The sequence below is a fragment of the Lissotriton vulgaris genome, chromosome 1_1 (genome assembly GCF_964263255.1).
Source record: "Lissotriton vulgaris chromosome 1_1, aLisVul1.2, whole genome shotgun sequence".
Classification (NCBI taxonomy): domain Eukaryota; kingdom Metazoa; phylum Chordata; class Amphibia; order Caudata; family Salamandridae; genus Lissotriton; species Lissotriton vulgaris.
In genome coordinates, this window is record NC_141685.1 from 922,218,251 (window position 1) to 922,238,185 (window position 19,935).

The 19,935-nt window shown below is 42.8% G+C and overlaps 1 protein-coding gene across 2 annotated transcripts in view; it reads left to right on the top strand.

Moving 5' to 3' along the window:
* Positions 1-13,727: 13,727 nt before the first annotated feature.
* Positions 13,728-19,935, top strand: part of LOC147748172 (butyrophilin subfamily 2 member A2-like) — a 154,928-nt gene continuing 148,720 nt past the window's right edge. For both annotated transcript variants that reach the window (XM_086959079.1, XM_086959080.1), the window contains exon 1: positions 13,728-13,847. In XM_086959079.1, the coding sequence (XP_086815205.1) occupies positions 13,840-13,847 (8 nt within the window). In that variant the 5' untranslated portion in view covers positions 13,728-13,839. The remainder of the gene's footprint in view (positions 13,848-19,935) is intronic.

Below are 19,935 nucleotides of genomic sequence, written 5' to 3' on the forward strand. Positions count from 1 at the left end.
TAGTCAATTTTTAAAAAGTTGTGTACACAGGCATAGAAGTTTCTAAATTGACTTTATATCATTTGGAAGACATTGCCTTGTGGGGACCTGGGTTCACCTCTCCAAACACACAGATACACATTTCTACTCTGCCTCTAATTCCCCAACACCTGCAAACACATGCAGCACTGCAGGCAACGATTGTACTGCTTCTATGTCCACAAAATGTAGCATGGCACATATCTATACCCCTACACCACCAGCACAACAGCAGCACTGACAACGTGTGAAAGATCAATGTGTAACCAGGTGGCTAGGCAGACTGTTTTTGGGACAAAAGATTATAGTATAGCTAACCCAAAGCAAGTTATTCTGGATCATGGTGGGTGCCTCACATTCGAGGTCTAATTTAATGCAGCCCTCCTCCTGTTTCCTGTATCAAATCTCAGGAGATTTTGGGCTTATTTACAAGACCAGTGTGTGGTCTGTAAGTTACTTTTTCCCATATTAAAAGTGACGTACCGGCGGCGCATGGGGCTTGTAAATCAGTCCCTTTGTATCTCAAACTCTGATGGCAGTCTTGAAATCTCGAGCATAAGCGGGGACCACACCCATTCCACCACAACTGTTATTCTAAACTTTGATGGTTGGTGGTCTGGCACTGAATGTGGTCCTTGGACTATTTCCTGATAATTTGGGTAGGAGAAGTGTAACTAAGTGGTAAAAGGTTCCAGGGTGGTGATCATGGACGCAAAGGCTACAGTGAGGATCCATCATCAGTCCTGGCAGGAAAAATAGTCTTTCTAAGAGTGTGCCTGGTTACAGATATAGGAAGAACATACATCGATAAAGTGAAAGCGTTCTGGGAGCAATTGTTGGGAATTTGTTGAACCATGTTCCTGGCCATAATAGCCCTCCTCTTCTTTAAAACACAAACTGATTAAAAACTTTAAGAGGTTATCTGGTGGACAGAAAACTGGTCACGGAAGATATGAATATTTACTGCAAAAAGACATTGTTAAAGGCCAGTTAGGGTTCAGCTAAACAAAAACACAAAAGCCGTGAAATACGCAAGTTGTGGTGTGCTATTCAAAATTCACACTATAACTCATGTCCCCACTATGTTTTGCTCTTTGTAGGCATACCATAGGCTAAGGGGTGTTCTGAGCATGACAGTATGTATTGTGCATGGGTGGGTATGAACATTAAAAATGCCAAGAAAAGCGCTATGTGCTAAGACTCTGCCATATTTCATGCCGATCTATCAAACAACGCTAAGGTTATTAGCGAATCAAAAATATGTATAACCCTCCACCTTGAGCTCTGCACCCATACACTGGATTGTCAGAAAACCCCAAATACCTGCATTAGGCTTATTTTGCTAACTCTTTACCGCATTGGATGCAAATTCATCAAAGAGTGCCAAAGTTATAAACCACAGAATTTTTGATTGACCCCCCACTTTTACCTTTGCCACCCTTGATGGGCTGGCACAAGATTTGAAATAACAAAAGAAATCAAATCCTTCCAAGCCTCTGCCAAGTTTTGTGCGGATTCAAACACTCTGGAGGATCTGCATGAATTTGAAAATGCCAAGAAGAATGTCAATATACCAAGGGGGAAATGTACTTCAATGAGACCCAACGCAGCATAGCAATCAAATTTGCTGTGCTGCATTCAGTGCTTAATTGGTAAAAAAAAGTAAGTGCCAGTGCCCAAAGAGGTTCTTTCACAAATGTCCAGACTGATAAATACCAAGGGTCTGTAGTTTTGATTCAACCCCATGTCTCTTTCTTCTACTACTATATACTCCGTGCCCCTTTATTTAACTTTTGCAGGTTCTTTTTCATCACTGCTTTGTCCCTTTGTCACAGTTTTCCATCTTTCTCCTCCTCCTCCTGCGTTTGTGTTTTGCTCTTGGGCAGCATCTGATGAGGAAAAGTAAGTACCTGTGCCCAGAAATGAGTGCCAGTGGCAAAACCTGCAACCATGTGTTCCAAATAAGCACTGTCTGCATTGCACCAATAGGAGAGTGAAAAACAGCACCACATCTACTAAGATTTGGCAAGTGTTCTTCTCTCCCAGAGCTGGCGCACCTTAGGCTGTCATGCACCAATACACACACTCTTGCAGTGTGTTTTTTGTCAAGCAAAGGGTTTATACTTGAAGGAGAGACTTCCAGTACAAAAACTTTGCCTTAATACTTTTCTTGCTTTGCATGAGTGTTGTACAATGCAGCACATATGCAAAGCCTGAAAAGTATGTAGAAATTAAAATATTTGTCTTCGGTTACATCTTTCTTGAAGAGGTGTACGTTTTGACACAAATCCCTGTCTACATTTTTTAGTTGATAGGGATTTGCATCAAAATACATGGGTGGGTGCATAGAATTGCCCATGTACCACCCATGGAATGCCTTTATGATGCAAAATAGTGCAAAGTAGCGCTATGCACATTTTTATATTACTTTATGCAACTTTTCAACACACATCTGAATTTGTACATCCTCAACACAACATTTTACACTGGGCTTGCTTCACTTTTGTGATGCAAACCCGGCACAAAGTATGGATACATTTTCCCCTACGGGTCTACCAAATTTCATGCATATTCTTTCATATTCATGAAACAGTGCCCAAGTTATGAGTAAAGCAACAAATGGATTTTCAACTGACAAGATACACAAAAGTTTTAACTCTTCAAGCCCACCTGGCACTATTTTCAAATGCAAATATCTTAAAAGTTATGAACAAATGTACACCAAACCAACAAAAGGATGCTTCTGAGTAAAGTTCTATTTTCATAATAAACTTGGTGTCAGTCTGTTCGGTGGTTTTGGCTAATAGTATTAAAAAATGTGTTTTTACTGAAAAAACAAAGGTTGAAGTGACATATTATAGTTAGGTATGGTTATAATATTTTACTTAACAATAAAAAAAACTGAGAAATTCACTGACAACACCAAAGGTTAATTTGACGTTATAGTTAGGTGAACATGTTGGTTAAAACACTGTAATTCACCAGTTATAGTTAACTGAAATAAATATAACTTGTGCCCTTGCACAGTATTGTCATCAACTATTTCATTTGATATATATTTGCAGCCTTATAGCGAGAACCAGATTTCGAAGGTTATCAGAGCAGCGTCATTGATATTATCAATGATGTCATAGAACATGAACATGGGTGGGAAAACCAGCGGGAAAACTTAGAAGAATAGGAGGTGTGCCCACCTCTCCCAGCTCCACCCCTAAGGTGGGGGAGGCAAAGTGAAGCACATTATTTAGCTCCGCCATCTGTGCCACTGATGATGCACTTTTAGTACTCACCTGACCCTCGCTGGCCTTTGGTCCCAATGACTGGAGCTGTAAGTTGGATATTTACCTGTATAACCAAATAATTTTTTTCCTCCGTAGCATAACATTGAACTCTTTGAAAATTACAATGTGTCGACTTTTGAAAGTCCTAAGTATTTTTCCTGCAAAAAGTTCTTACCTTATTATGAAGATCTTGGTCTTAAAATAAAACTCAAACAAAGCTTATTTTTATAAAATTGGTGTGGATCTCCTTTTTGAGTTGTGTGACCCTTGTTGGACAATGTTGTACAATAAATGTCTTACACTCTCCTCTGTGCTAGGCCTAAGGCTGCTCACCCACACTACCAGTAATAGAGCACTGTGGGTTTAGATTGAGCTCTGTGCACTGCTGGGAGAATCACTGGACTCTGTGCAAGGTGTAATCACCTAGTAGTATCCTATAGACAGAGCCAGCTTCCTACAAAGAGTAAACCAACACTATAGAGAAAATTTTATTTTAAACCCAAATCTGCATCCCGACCTGTGGAACTCTAGTTGTGGAGTTTCCAGCCCGTGTACTCTCTATGGCTTCCCTGGCACTTACAATATTAAGGAATATACCCTAATATTGTTGGGGCATATCTGCTCATGAAGATATGCCCACACCTGTGATATAGTGCACCCTGCCTTAAGGCTCTGTGACGGGGGGGGGTTCGATATCCTGATGAAACAGAGAATGTGTGCGAATGGTGGTCGGCGGTTCCTCTCTCATCGACTTATATCCCCTTCCAGCAGAGCAAATGGATCCCTCATAAACAGCCTTTATTGAGTCCCGAGGAAGAACAAGGACAGGGATCCTTTAACTGGAGTTTCCTTCAGGACGAAATCCCTCCCCTGAGTGGCGTCTGGGCTGTCAAAGGAAGGAGAACCCCGGAAGAGGACGGACGGCGTTTCCCTTGAGGAAGAGGAGATCGGGAGTGGAGAACAAGGACGAGAAACCAGACTAGAGAGGAAGAAGCAGACGAGGAGGATTGGAGGCGGAGTACCGACGGCATAGCAGAGAAGCCAGGAGGCCAACGGCATCACTAGCCGCCCTGCCACGTTCCCCAGGGAGGAGCGTGGCTGGAACAGGTACGGGGCAAAGTAGCGGGTAGGGTTGGGAGACGAAGCCATCCTACCGTTAAAACCCGTTCCCTCTAAGTCTGGTCTGACCGCCTGTACATAGTTCCTGTACAGGCTAATTCCCTCTCCCTTTATCACGAGCACCAGAGCACAACACCTCGCCGATCCTGTGTGGCCACTTAGAGCACTTGGTTTCCTCACCCCCGGTCCTTGTGATACTGAACGAGGACGACCATCCTAATCCTTTGTTGTTTTGTTTATTTTTTGGGTTCCGGCTGTCCCGAGGGATTTCCCGACGCTCGTGTCATCTGAGCAATTATACCAGCAACCCATTCATTCTGGATCCTCTACGTAGAATCAAGACGGATCCTGCCACATTCGCAAAAGAGAGACTTACAAGCAGACAAAGAAAAGTGTTTACAAAAATAAAACCTTCTCTCAAACGAACTGGTAACCTCTCTCTCTGTCTCTGATACCCCGCCACAGGCTCTTAAGGTCTGCTAGAGGAGTAACTTACCTATATTTTAGGTAGTGCTAGTTGGCATGACACACAAGCAGTGTACCATGTCAAATTTGTCATTTTACCTCCACCAGGCCATGCATGCTGCAGTGGCAGTCTGCCTGGCCTAGGTGAGGGGCTCATAGGGGATCCTCTTCAGTCCCAATGCCATATGTATCCAGGTACCATTTACTATTGAGTAAATGCGGCTGCCAGAACCCTACTTGGCCTCCCAAGAACATGCCCCAAGACCATCGCCATCCGCAGACTTTATTGGCTGCCAGTGGCGAAAGGCATTGAATTTAAGTCTCTGAATTGCCCACAAAATCATGAATTTCTTTTCCCCAGATATCCTGGGAAACCTGCTCTCACCCTACACACCTACACACTATTTATGATCCTTGGGCCATCACCTGGCGGTTGTTCCTCAGGTGAGGAAAGACCGAGCAGGTGGACACTCCTTCGGCATCCTCGCTGCAAAAATCTGGAACTCTCTCCTGGTTCATATTTGTAGTATCAACAAAAATACTTCATTTACCTAACGCTATTAAAACTAATATTTTCCCTACACTATAGGCCTTACTCCGCTCGTTTCAGTCTCCTCCTATCATCTGCTACAGTCACCGCCTGGACGCCCCTTTGCGGGGGCAGCTGTGCGCTCTACAAAACACAGGGGCCTGAAGACCAATTGTGGAATCATTTTTAGGGAAGAAGCACTGGCACAGGGGACCTCATTGGCAGGGACCCTGTGCACTACAATCAAAACCACATCAAAGTCAGGTAAAAAGTGGGGGCTAACAATGTCGAAAGAGACACTTCCTCACTCTCTTTCTGTGCTTTCAGCACTTTACTGGGATCCACCCTGGTGTAAATCTTTTCATCATATCTTCTCTTCTTTTGTCAGAATCCTCAGTGGTACTACAATTCCCTTTGAGCTAAAATTATTCTCCATAGGTTATATTTCTTTTAAGTGGAGTTAGTGACAGTTTCTAGTGTGGATAACACTATTCATTGCTGTGAGCTTACTAAAAACATGAAGTCAGTAATTTGCTGTCCCCTATGTCCACTTTAAGGTCTAGGAAGCCTTCACTTGTTTGACTGTAGTTAATGATGTGCTTAATGTTCAAAGTATTGGTATTGAACTGTGCTAGACACATTTTAAAATCCTTCAGAATGCCATTACATACAATAAATAGATTTCCTGTATAACATTTACAAATCATCACCATGGGTAGGTGCCCTAGATAGATTGTATCTCTGAACACCTACTCCCAACAGCCCAGGAACAAATTTGCATAGCCAGGGGTGAATCATGTGCACATCACAGTACCTCTTAGTGGCTTAAAAATGTTTTTTTTTAAGAAATAGGTTTTCAGTTAGCTAAATTCCAATCATATGAAACAATATTTTAGTGTGTTTGTATAATTAAATAAGCCTGGCACTGAAAAAATCCGCACAGGTCATAATCCCATCTTGTTGGTAAATTCTTTTACATACACTGTTAATATCAAAGGTAAGCGCATAACTGCCAAGATCCATGAGTAGGCAATGTGTCTTAATATAAAAATCTGCATTGTCCTTCAGGTATCATAAAAGGAATTAATCTAAAGGGAAATTAAAATAGTCTAAATAGGATATCTACTGATTAAATATCAGAATTAGACCTTGATTTAGAACTTGAAATACTGGCAAATGTAACAGGAACTGATTCCAAAGATTCCTTTCCAGTGTCCAGTGATATTGTGGAATGGATAAACTGCTTGAGAAGGAAGGGAGCAAATGAAAGAATAAAAAAAGATAGTATTGTCAAAGACAAAGAATCTCAGAAAAGGCAGGTCAACACCAGAAAAAAATGTCCAGTCTTCTGCCACAAAGGAGAGTAGTTTGAACTAATCCTCCATTTAAAAAATAAAACAACAAAAAACTATATTGTGGATTCCTCTGCAGTGTGAGTAATTTATGTAAAGTATCCTTTCACATACAGTTGTTTGTGAGGACGTTTTCAATGCCTGCCACTACACACCAGCACCATGGACCATGTGCCATTGTCCATGCTTTGCTTCTGTAAAATGGGAGGCACAGAGTATTGGTTTCAAGGTGCAAGCACAGAGAGAGTGGTTTGTATAATAAGGAAGAACTTAGAGCTGACTGACCAATAAAAGAGAGGGTTTTCTTTGAAGCTAGAAGACGATGAATAAAGGTTTGAGGCTCTGGAATATCAATGTGGTACAAGGAAAAATATAACTGAAGTGTCATTGAGAAAGCTACAAAGAAAAAGTGATAATCTTGAAAATAGTTCTAGAAGATCTAATTTATGATTTATTGGGATTCCAGAGGGGGAGGAAGATAATGGTTCTATTGAGATTGTTTTGAGTAAACTCATCAAGGAGTCAATCTTTCCTGCATCTTCTGGATCAAGAAAGGAATTTCACTATTGCAAGATTGCACAGGATCTCCTCGCATGAAGCAAACCCCTTCCAGAACAAATATAGCATATGTCTGGGCTACTGGATTAAATAGCACATTTTAGAAAAACTAGAGCTAGTAGGTCATTTAACTCTTGTACAGACTTATCTTATTTGAAACTAGCATTTGAAATGGTACAAAGGAGAAATGGCATGAGAGCTCTTGTACAATAATTTAAAGCAGAGGGGGTACAGGTAGAGACTACACAACAGTAAAATGTACAGGTCTTGTGGCAGGGAGAATTTAAGGTCCTGGATGGCATATCTGTTGAACAAGCTTTCTTAACAGAAATCTGTGCCATTAAGAAGGAATGATTTTAATGAGTGTCAGTGAGGTTTGTTGTGGTCTAAATGCACTGAGTCAGGAGGAAGATGGAATGATGTAGAAATGTGAAAAATATTTGCAGTCAGTAACAGATAAATGGCCAGTCCAGCCAGACCCAGGCTCCTCAGAAGGGGAGGGAGTAGCAGAGGTGGAGACAGAGAGGATGGGGATGGTTTCTGTTGGCAGCAAAAAATATTTGAAAGGTAGCAAAAAGGTTTCAATAGTGATGACATATATTAAGAAATGAACATCATAAAACTGTATCAATGAATGTAAATGTGCTGAAAAATAATTATAAGTTTTGCACATTCTCTTCTCTATTTGACCAACTAAGTGCAGTAATAGTTCTTCTTCAAGAAACGCTAAGCGTTTTCCCAGAAACTAGCAAGATTGGGTAAACAGTGGGCTGTTTGGATAAGCTGACATTCTTTGGATTATTAAAAGCGTGGGTGTAGCTCACACAGAAAAGTACTCTGAAATGGTATACCAACGATAGAAGACTGAAGGACCACATTGAAATTTGTGATTGGTATTGAGAGGGTATACTACAAATGATGTGGGGAGATGACAAAACGTATGGATGAATGGGGTCAATTTACGCACATCTTATAAACATCATTTCAAATCATTGGCCCTAAATCTCAAGAAACATGGACTGTTATGGTGGGCAGCTCATTGTTCATCTTTTTCTGGATTGTGGTATTTTCATATGGAATGTGTTTTGTATAATAGAATTACGGTAATGTTGTCTATTTTGTGTGCATGCTTCTACAAATAAAAAAATGAAAACCCTCAATCCCATGCTCTCAAGAAAATACTCCATACTTGGCATGTATTCAAGGCCACCAAAACACATCTAGCAATGAAGCAGTGAGCGTGTGAAAATTCTATTTAAAACTGGGAGACATATATGGCCTACAGCAGACCAGACTACAAACAGTAAACCTCCACAGAACAATAACAATAAAACCGTCAAAAAGAAGCCCACCTGGCATTCACCATCCCAAATTACCCACTGCCACTATAACATTGTCACTTACTCATCACAGGCCTATGCTAGTCTAGGCCCTTCCATAACACCAAGTAAAACAAATAATTCCAAAAACATGAAAACAAAATGATGCTACCTTCCTTCCCTCACATATTAGCCCCTTAAAAAACATATTTTCCAAGGAACTGAACAGAATATATTGGATTTTCCCAAAAATGGGCGATGCAACAGAGATTGTAGACAAAGGATGATTCACACTTGTCTTCCAATATTCAAATCCAAAACAGCCATGGAGGCAACAAAGAACATGGAGTAGTCTTCAGAACAGGAAGAGAAAGTGGTAGGGTAGTCTCATGCGCCATGGCCTGACCCTACTAAATAAAAAGAAAGAAATCTGTGCTAAATAATTAGTTCGAATGTCATATTTGCACAAAAATATCCACTTAAAATTAATTTAGCTCAATAGCCTGGAGGTGACACAAGGATGCCTTGCACATTCAGTCAAGCCATTCCCATATTACGAGACATGGCATAATGGCGTAGCTTTGAGAATTTTGTCTCATAAGCGTAATGCAAAATGCCCAATTCTTGTAAACAAACTTTGCCTGCGTATTACTTTTAGAGTCTGTACAGCCAGTCAGGAATATACAAGAGGGAAAAAAAACACCATTGGCTTTCGGGAAGAGGGTGATAGGTGTATGAAGGTCACTCCAACTCCAACCACCAGATGTGATGTAATGCAACTTCAGAAATCTTGGGATTGAAAAACAGCAAGTCTTCCTGGTTCAGGGTTGTTGGGAAGAGAAAGAAAATGCTGATTGGAAGATCCATTGAGAAACACAGTAGAGGTGAATGGAGGAGCAGGAGAAGGGAAAGTGAGGATGGAGAGCAGATAAGAAGATGAGACGAAGTCCAGAGGAGCCGGAGAGGCAGAAGATATGACTGTGAACAGAGGTGAGGAGGAGAAACAGATTGGAGGTGCTGCTGATGTGGAAGATGGTATGGATAGCAGATGAGGGGAGGAAAGGAAAACTGGAGTTGTAGGATAGGTTGGAGATGTGAAGAAGGGTGGAAGATGAAGAGGAAGAGAAAGCCTGGGGAACAGGAGGTTAGAAACAAAGGACTTTTAAAAGGGGATGTGATGACAGGGAGAAGCCAGGCAAAGGTTCTAACCACATGACACAGTTGTCATCTCCATAGGGGGTCAGCATCTTTTATTGCCAGGTCTTGAAGATGGAACTGTGGTGACAAGCGAGTAGTAGAAAAGTGGTGGACTTGGATGACTACTGTCAAATACTGATCTTTTATTGCACAGGAATGCATTTATAAGAGAGGAAAGATTTGCTGTTAAATAATAAACTTACTCACAACACCAGAGTTGCTATTTGAAAAGAAAATATCCTAAACAGCCCTGTGTTTTGTTGGTGGCAGAGAAAAAACATGATCTAAAGTGCGGCTGGCTAGTGAAGGGAAATCTCCAACATGGCGGTAATTGGTGAAGGGATATTCTTCCCACAACTCTTCGTTAAATGGTTTTTGTTTCTCTGAGGAGGGGAAGGCCTTTCTCTAGGATAAGCAGGTAATTCTCTTTTTCTCTGAAAACAATCAGGAAATTCTGTGAGGTCTCACACCCATGCTTAATGCATTCAAAATCAAATTTGGGGAAAGAATAAAAGTGTAATGACCACCCATAGTGCAAGTAGTAAAGGAACACATATGCCCCTAAACCTTTGAGGTAGCCACTCTGTACACATTTAAAAATGTATGGTTTGGGCACAGAGTAGGTGCACCATGCTAAACCATGCTAAGAGGTGATGATTCAATACATAATTTCTCGAATAGGGCTGACCACCAGGAATACCTAGGTAGAGAAGACTATGGGCATGTGGTGTTAGGTCTGTTGGAAAAGGGATTCCTATCAAAAACATTGTCAACACGTCCCTACCACACCTTCTGTGTCACACCTTGTTTTGCAATCCGTGTGTGATGAGAGACAAAGTCTCCAGCCAGAATCCTCAGTTTCTGAGTCTTCAAAGGCATCTTTGGATGCTTACCAACCAAGGAACTGGAATCCATCAGCACCCAGGTTGTGGACCTCCGTGGCTTCCAGCATCATCCAATCAGGAAAGGGTCACTAGAAAGAGGAAAATAATTTTAAAGAGTGCACCATTCTTCAAAGGGCAACCAATGGTGGGAAACACTAGCCAAAGTAGAGGGCTTTCTAGATATCTGCATTTCTATATTGACTGTTGCCGAACATCCTAACTGTTGGAGCCCAGAGCTCTCAACCTCCAAACCATCTGACGTAACCTTACCAGGAAGGAATGGTAATTGGGCTCAACAAGGGAAGATGTTCCACGTGAACACACATTGGAGACCCCACTGCTAACATGAGGAGAAAAGAAAAACAGGGGCATCTGGACAAGTGAGGTGCCACTAGAATCAATGAGACACACACCCTCTCCTCCTGAATCTTCTACAGCATCCTCCGGAGAAAGAAAATCAGTGGAAACACATTCAACATGCCCATTGGTAAATGGAAAGATAGAGCATCCTTTCCTCTCTCCCCGAGCCTATGATAAGAAGAGGGAAAAGAAAGCTTTACTTCTGTATGCAAAAAGGTCGAATCAGGGCGATACCTTATGCCACAAACTAGCTGAAATACTACTTAATGAAGTATGAAGAGCATGGAGAGGGAAATGCACTTCAGGCGATAATCCTGAAACTTTTCCATCTGAGGGAGGTAAACTCCTTTCAGAGAAACTAGATATCTTTACATCTAGGAACACAGACCATGTGCTGTGTCTGCATCCACCTCCCTTGATGGTTAACATATGCCTGAGCCACCAGGTCGTTCCTAGAACTTACTGACCCAAGACCATATGGGCGAATGAAAGAAGACCATGCCAAATTGCTGTTAGCTCTTGTCGGTTGAGGGACTGTGTTTAATTCTCCCCCAAAATAGCCAGTCACTCCAGGTGATTGGCATCTGTGTTAGAAGCAAAAGTGTAGGGTATTTTAGGGGCACCTGAATCAGGATGTGGTTGTTCACCAAGAACAAATTTCTTGAGTCATGGTTTTGCGAGCCTCATAATCCTCCTACCAAGGACACCAATGGTTTAGGAGAAACTGGACCTAGGATTTCAACTGAAGATGGCCCCAAGGCCCTGCCCCGGTAGTGGCAGCCAGTAGGCCTTATACTCGCAGCTATAACCTGTCGGACACATTGAGCAAAGAACTTCTAACAAGGTTGCAGAGCCATGGCCTTATCCACTGAAAGAGGTACAGTCACCGCCAGCATCCGCCGGAACAAAGTCCAAGTAAAGTTTAAGTCCTTGAGAATTAAGATCACATTCAATTTAGAAGTCTCCTGGAGCTGGGGACAACTTCACACATCCTTGACATATCTTGAACAGTTTTAGGGAGATCAGAGGGACAAACTAGTTGTTGAGGAAGGAAAGGTCATATCCTTATCATGTATTATTGCCCCCGCTGGAACTACTGCATTGTTGATTACCCTTGGAGATGTTGTCCCATAAGAGGTATTTTATTCTTTGATTCATTAAAGTTCAAGTAATGATTTATAAATCCATCACATTTCAGGTACATTTAAAGAAATAGTTCTTTATGCATAATCTTTTCATAAAATATATATACATCATAATCCTGAAAACAGCCAACATGCGTCTAAAGAAGAGTCGTTTTTTGTATTATCACTTCATACCGCTTTTGAGTGGTAAATTTTAAAGATAACAATTAATAGTTCCCTCCCCAAAAGAAGAATCAGGAGATTGGTTCGTCTAAAGTTCTTCGTGAGGCTTAAGGATTCTGATATATTGGAATCCCTAAGCCACACATCGGAGTTTAGATGACCCGATCTCCTTATTTCGAGATCTTAGAGTCCTTAAATCATAGCCAAACTTTAGACTGTCCGATCTGCTGATTCCTCTTTTGTACAGCATAAATTGGGAGATAGTAATATATGTTATTTACAGCATGAGATGCTGTATAAAAAACGTGTTAGTGGAGTCAGTTACACCCAACAGCAAGGTGAGTGAGGAAGGGGCAGCTAGTAGGTGGGTGAATATTAAGAGGCAGTCTCACCTGCCAAAGGTGGGGGAGCTGAGCCAGTATGCCACTATAAAACCAAGACTACAAGCCCCAGAATGCAAAGAAAAAAACCTGGGGCCTCATTTATGAAAAGTGACGCATCGCTGCGTGATAACAGCGATGCGTCACTTTTCACTGCGCACTTCTTGCGCCACCAACGATGCGTCATATTTAATGTATGACGCATCATGTCGCAAGGAGTTACAGATACGTCAGTATTTTTGACGTATCTGTAAGCGCAAAAGTGACGCATTGCTGGAGTGTGTCACAAAAGTGACGCAACTCCAGCAATGCGTCCTTTCACATGGGGAAAGCCCCATGTGAAAGGGCTTGCGTCAGTCTTACGCCTGCTGTGAGGCAGGCGCAAGATTTTGACGCAACAGCATCCTAAAAGTGACGCAGTGAAATCTCATAGATTTCACTGCAACACTATTACGAGGCTTTTTGCGGGTGAACGCCCCCTCTGCATACATTATACCTGACGCAGGTATAATGTGGCGCAGGGGTTTAAAAAGTGACGCATCTACCTAGATGCGTCACTTTTTAAATATGGAGCAACAAGGCGCATGTTTTACGCCGTCGATGCGTCACAAAAAGTGACGCATCAGCAGCGCAAAACTGACGCAAGGCCTCATAAATGAGGCCACTGGAGTGGAAAAGCTGACACAAGAGCCTGGGAAACGTGGCAGTTCATTCAGATCTTAGTTTACCTCATCTGGCTGTATTCTTGTTAAGTGCCCATTGTTGTCTTCCAGCTCCAGCACACAAATGAGTTGAGTAATATTATAAGGGCAATTTATTTAATGCACTTTGCAGGCCTGGGTCTGTTTGCTTGATTACTTGGTTCTCGCCAGGTGCGTGCTTCTTTTTGGCATTCCTCCCTGCTCCCATCCTCTCGGTCACGCCTTCCAGAATTTTCCGCCCACGCCCAGCGCCGCGCGTATTTAAATACGGCTCCGGCTCCATCCAGCAGGTAGTGCCAAATCAGCAGGAACACCAGGTGCACAGCCGGAACTCCAATCTGCTTCTGCAATCAAGAGCAGCTGTACTCAATGGGCAGGTAAGGCATGGTACCGCGAGGTGTCTCTGTGGAGCAAGGGACATTGCATCTCTCAAAATCAGTTTACATTTGCAATCATCTGCCCGAATCCCAGGACCACCGTCAAGTCGAACAAACCACCTTCATTCAGAGATCAGTGAATAACAAGGGTGCAGGTCCAAACTGTGCCTGTGTAGCTGCTTGTCGTCTTGCTATGATTTGTTTGCAAGACGGGCTTTACATTCCGCATTGAGTACCTTGTCGTTTTTTTTTTGCAGTTTTACTTAGCGCGAAATCGCTCGACCCGAAGGTATTGGAGCGCTTTTTATGAGCACTGGTTATATTACACAGGGATACGTTCGTTTTTTGGTAGGCACGGGGAGAGTTATGCGTAACAGAGGCCATTGCCCGCACATTTCATTGGCTCCCTGGTAAAGTGATTGGGACAGTCTGAAGTCCCATTGTTAGAAAAGGTGTTCATGAAATAGATTCATGTTGAATTTCACAGTCGGGCGTGCAGGCCTGGCAGAAGCTTAGGGGCATATTTACAAGGGGATTGCCCAACCAGACCATCACTTTTACTGACGTACCGTTGGAGCAATGCCCTGCAACATATTTACAAAGCGGCAATAAGCCACTTTGCGTGGCTTCATGCCGCTTCGTCAATATCATCCCCTTTCACGCAGGTATCTGTTTGAAAGAGGTGTGCAATGGGTGTTGCTGAGGACGTTCCACTGCTACACCCTTAGATTTACACCTCCTTGTAAATCTGGGGCAGAGCCAAAAACGAACGCATGCAATAACAGGTGTTAGAATGGTGCTACGAGAAATACTTTTATTCCCCTCAATTTTGCTTTTTCTATGTGTGCTGCATTCTGCACACATAGAAAGAGCAAAATTCCATCAACGAGTATTTATGTGCAGGAAGGTACCACTTCCTGCACTTAAACAATCATTAAATAATGACGATTTGCTACTTCTATAGATGTAACAAATCACCATTATTGATTGTTTATGTGCAGGAAGGTGCACCTTCCTGCACATAAACAATCATTCCCTGCAACGCAGGCACCCTTGCACTATGGCACAAGGGTGTCTGCGTTGGCGTTAGGCAGTTATTTTTAGCATCAACGCAGAGGGAAAAGCTGGTGTGCACCACAGAGCACATCCCTGCGTTTTGAAAATGGAGGAGCTTGCCGCTGCAAAATTTGCGACAGCTCTGTGCTCCGTCATTTCCTTGTAATCATGCCCCTTACTGTGCCTGCCTAGCCTGTCTAATATCCGCTCTTGCGCTCACAGGCTATTGACAGAAGTTGACGGAAGAATCCGTCTTGTGTCTGTCCTTACTTCACCCGACCACGTCTGCCTTCCCGTCTCACTTAACCGGTCTCTAGTGATATCTGTATTTGTCTCCCTGTCTCAGCTCTCTGGACGTCACCTATATCTCGCTTACCTCTTTTTACTCCATCTACCTCTCTCACAAGCTGACCTCTTTCTCGATCACTCATAGCTTTTCTTATATCTCTACCACCTCTCTCTAGCTTAACTCTCTCACTACCTTACCCCTCTCTATGAGCCCTACAGCTGGTTCCATCTCACCTCTCTGGACCTCAGTACCTCTCCAATCTACTTCACCTCCCTCTGTCTCATCTCTCTACATCGCCTCTTCATTTCTTTGCCCATCTCTCTATATCTGATTGTGCTATACCTCTCTCAAGCCTCCATCTATCTCACCACACACTACCTCACCACTAACTCATCCTTCCTTCTACCTCACCACTAACTCATCCCTCTCTCTACCGCATCACACTCTACCTCACCGCTAACTCATCCCTCTCTCTACCTCATCACACTCTACCTCATTCCTCTCTCTACCTCATCACACTCTACCTCGCCACTAACTCACCCCTCTCTCTATCTCATCACACTCTACCTCACCACTAACTCATCCCTCTCTCTACCTCATCACACTCTACCTCACCGCTAACTCATCCCTCTCTCTACCTCATCACACTCTACCTCACCGCTAACTCATCCCTCTCTCTACCTCATCCCTCTCTACCTCACCACTAACTCATCCTTTTCTTTAACTCACTTATTTCACTACCTCCTGTTTCTCAACCCCACCTTTCTCTCACTATCTAATTTATTAATGTACATTGTCATTCCTCTGCTGCCTCACTTCTACACCACCCTGCTCATTTCTCCATCTGTTTTCTCTCACCAGCTTACACCTTTCTTGCAAACACTGCCCCTCTCTCTCTGCTAAAACCTACTCTTTAATCTCTCTTCACCCTCTCTAAGTAATCTTATGCTCCTATCCCTTTTTACATCTCTCACTTTCTACCTCACAACACCCTCATAACCTCGATATCACTCACCTCATTTTCTACCTCCTATTTGTCTTGCTGCTTTATCTTGTTTTTTCTGTGCCTCATATCTTTTCTCCCCTTTATCCCTCGCTTCATACATTTCCCTATGACTGTCTTTAACTAGCCTGCCTTTCTTGGCCCCTTTTCATTTTGCTCGTCTCAACCTCCCCATCTTCCCTCTACCTTTCATCTCTCTATCCATTCCTCACTGCCTTAACTTTCTACCTGACTGCAGATACGTCTTTGCTGCTACCTCCCCCTAAAACACCTCTTTTTCTACCTTACCTTTATCTCAACCTCACCCACTCTTTAAACCACTAGACCCCTTTCCCTCTCTCAACATTACCCTTTTCCTGTCTATAGCGCTCTACCTCACTGTAAAACCTTTACTATCTACCTCCCCCCCCCCCCCCGCATTTCTTCCTTCCTACCTCTCTGCGTCTTTCTTTCTGGCTACTGCATCTTTCTCTATTTACATTCCATCCCTGTCGTATCCCTCACTTTACCTTCCTTATACTGCTCTGTCCTTCTGTGTCCTGCCCCTACGATGTCTCTTATTATGCAGTCAGAGGTCCTGGCCTTTCCAGAGAAGTCTACACATGGAGAGAAGAGGGTGGGGAAGGAAATGAAGGCGGAAACTATCAGATTGCACCCAGTGGAATGGTGAAAATCCTCAGATCACTGCTTTTTTTTCCATGTTGTAGCGAGAAACCAATTGGTAAAAGATTTCTTCGAATTTATGTTTGAATATTCATTCGGCAATTAAAGTTACAATTTCAAACAGTGTGCACGTGTCTTAATTTGATAAAATGCGCTAGTCCACTAAACATCTACCTATTCACCCTTACCATGCCTTCCCTGCATTGAGAGGAACAGGCTACTGAGATGCAGAATTCAGTGTAAAGTATGGTCACAATAGCAAATAATCTATGTCCCCATGCAAAAACATCTGGCTTTAGCAATGCTTCTTGAAGGTTGCTTTAGGTACTATTTTACTACCATGCTTTACATCGCATTCCATTACAACGCGGTTGTTACAAAGACTGCGTTGTTGCAACGCGAACCATTACATCGCAAGTCATTTCAACGACTTGCTGTAGGGGGGGCGCTGGACTTAGGAATGGTATAATTTACAATTCCTACTCCAGTTTGGCAACAGCAGGGGAGGTGTTGGATTTTTCTGTCCCCTACAGCAAGTCAGTGTAACGACTTGCGATGTAATGGTTTGCGTTGTAACAACACGGTCATTGTAATGGCATGCGATCTAAAGCATGCGATCTAAAGGCTGTTTCCTGAGGCAGACAGCTCAAGCTTCTGCCTGCTCTTGTGTGATCTGTTTCTGAAAGTTTAATGTATGGTCTAATATTGTGTGACATCAAGATGGCTCAAATTAGCTGAAAATGGCAAAGTGTTCCGCACAGGGGCCCAAAAAGATGCGTTGCCTATGGCCCCAAACATCTTTAAGTGGAAACTGTGATTTATCAACTGAAAAAAATTTTGCTGAGCAAACTAATAGTTAACCTATTTAAAATCACGGGGAAATTGAATTGACCTCAAAACGTATCCCCTCTTCCACGTTTAAAAAGTGTATACCGTTCATTTTCTTCACTTCTCACATTATTTCTTATAAGCGGATGTTGGGAACAGTTTATGTGGTACTGTTGCAAATATTGTTTACATATTACACCTGCTTTTTTCTCTTGGATATCTGTGCCCATGCTAATAATCTTAAAAGCAAAATTGCAGGTCATTATAGGTAGTGCGTTGTTGACTAAGCGCCAGGTCCAGGTGAATGAGGTCACTAGGCTGCTATGTCGGTGTTGCTAAAATGAGTCTCATTAGTTGGATAACACCTACCTCATTCTAACACAAGACAGAAAGTAGTTGTAGCTTATGTTGTTTCAATGCGTAGAATTATTTTTGACACGCTTTATGAGCCACTGGGAAAGCAGGAACATTGACTAAATGAAAACGAATGGCAAATTCTGTTGGTTAGGTTTGTCTCTGCTGACACCTAATTTGATGTTGGACTGGAGGGTCTTGTGTCAACTTCAGGACATTAAAGATTTTCTCTTGTTATTTCCACAATTAGCCACCCAGTACCCAAAGCGTGAGGGCATATCCCTGGTGTGGTTGCTTTAATGGTTCAAACCCGTCAGTCTGTACCAGGGTATGTATTGTGGTTGGATTATTTTGTGTTCCGTGATTCTGACCCGATGACCAGACACAATGGAAACCTTGAAGTCTAGACGCTACGGACTTAATAGTCTGCAAACCTACTGTCATTCCTTGCCTGCTCTGACTGCTGCCAAATAAATTTTGTGTCGCAGTCGATAAGCCAGCAAAACTCCTTCCTGGAGCAAATTTAAATCAAATCCAGGGTCACATTGAATTTGAACTAGGATTTATTTATAGAGCTCTCCACCACCTGAACATCTCTTGGCGATGTTACACTAGAGAAGAGAATGGAGAACAGAAAAAAGATTGAGAATACTTAAGTTTTGAGAACCTTCCTCAGATGTAAATGACTGGTCATAGTTTGAGGCTTATGAGGTAGCTGGTTCCAGATTTATGGGGGTGAGACTGAAAAGGCTCTGCCTTTGAGGCAAGTTCTCTGGAAATTAGGGCTGACCAGTGACCCTGAAGATGCTGAACAAAGGTTTCTGATTGGAGTGCATTGAAGAAGTCTTCCAGAAACAATGTTTTGTTGACTTGCCATGGAGAGAATGTTTTATACAAGGCACTTTGAAAGTAACATGGTTATGAATAGGTAACCATAAGAATTCCTGGAAGATTGTTTTATTACGGCTGAAACAAGGGGCGCCAAGAATCAGTCTAGCTGTATGACTTGAAGCAGGGTGAAAGATGAGGTCTTTAAAGGAATTGAGGGTTGAAGGAGTATTCCCAGAACGCAAGAAGATAGAAAAGAGGCTTTGGTGCCCATCTGAAGGAGAACGTCAATTTTAACTCCAAGAGTCTTCACGCTGGTGGCAGGGGAGGGACCAAAAGTCCTAGGCCAGCGATTTGTGTGGCCTAAGATTTTGCCTCCACTGATTAAGATTTGTTGAGTTTTAACCAGTGTTGACCCATCCAGGTGTGCACCGGAGGAGCACAACTCTGGAGAGGGCGGACACATCAGGCAAGTCCCTGAGTCTGAGCAGAAGTTGAATATCCTCTGCACATTCTCCTGATTGTACAGACGTGTCTTACACTGCTTCGGGAAAGAAGCCCAGTGATCACCATTGGCCTTCCTAGCGGCTTGAAACTTGAAGAGTACGAGAAAAGCCTATTCTTCTCAACCTCCACTGTTCATCTGCCGCATGGAGGCGCATTCTCTGCAGAGTTTGCAGAGACAAATACTGGAAGAATCCACTCTGGTGGAGATGCCATCTGGCAGACTTGCGTGAAACGAGGTCCAAAGTCAACAGAACTTCCAAGATTCGCTCTTGTCTCTGTTGCAGTGAGTGAGCCAACATCTTAGGCGATTCCCCGAAAGGGGTGGGAGGGAGGAGAGGACAGGTGGTGGGGACGCCCTGAGAGGAGGGAAAGGGTGAATTCAGCTTATCTGATTGAGTAACATCTACTCCCATTATGTGGACTGCTATCAAATATAGAACATTCTGGATTAAAAATGCCATCACTGCCAACTCTTTCCATCTGGTACCACTTTGCCGCTTCATGCATGCCTGGGTGGTGGTGTCTCTTGCCAACAGTTCAGCTATGACCAGAAATATCGT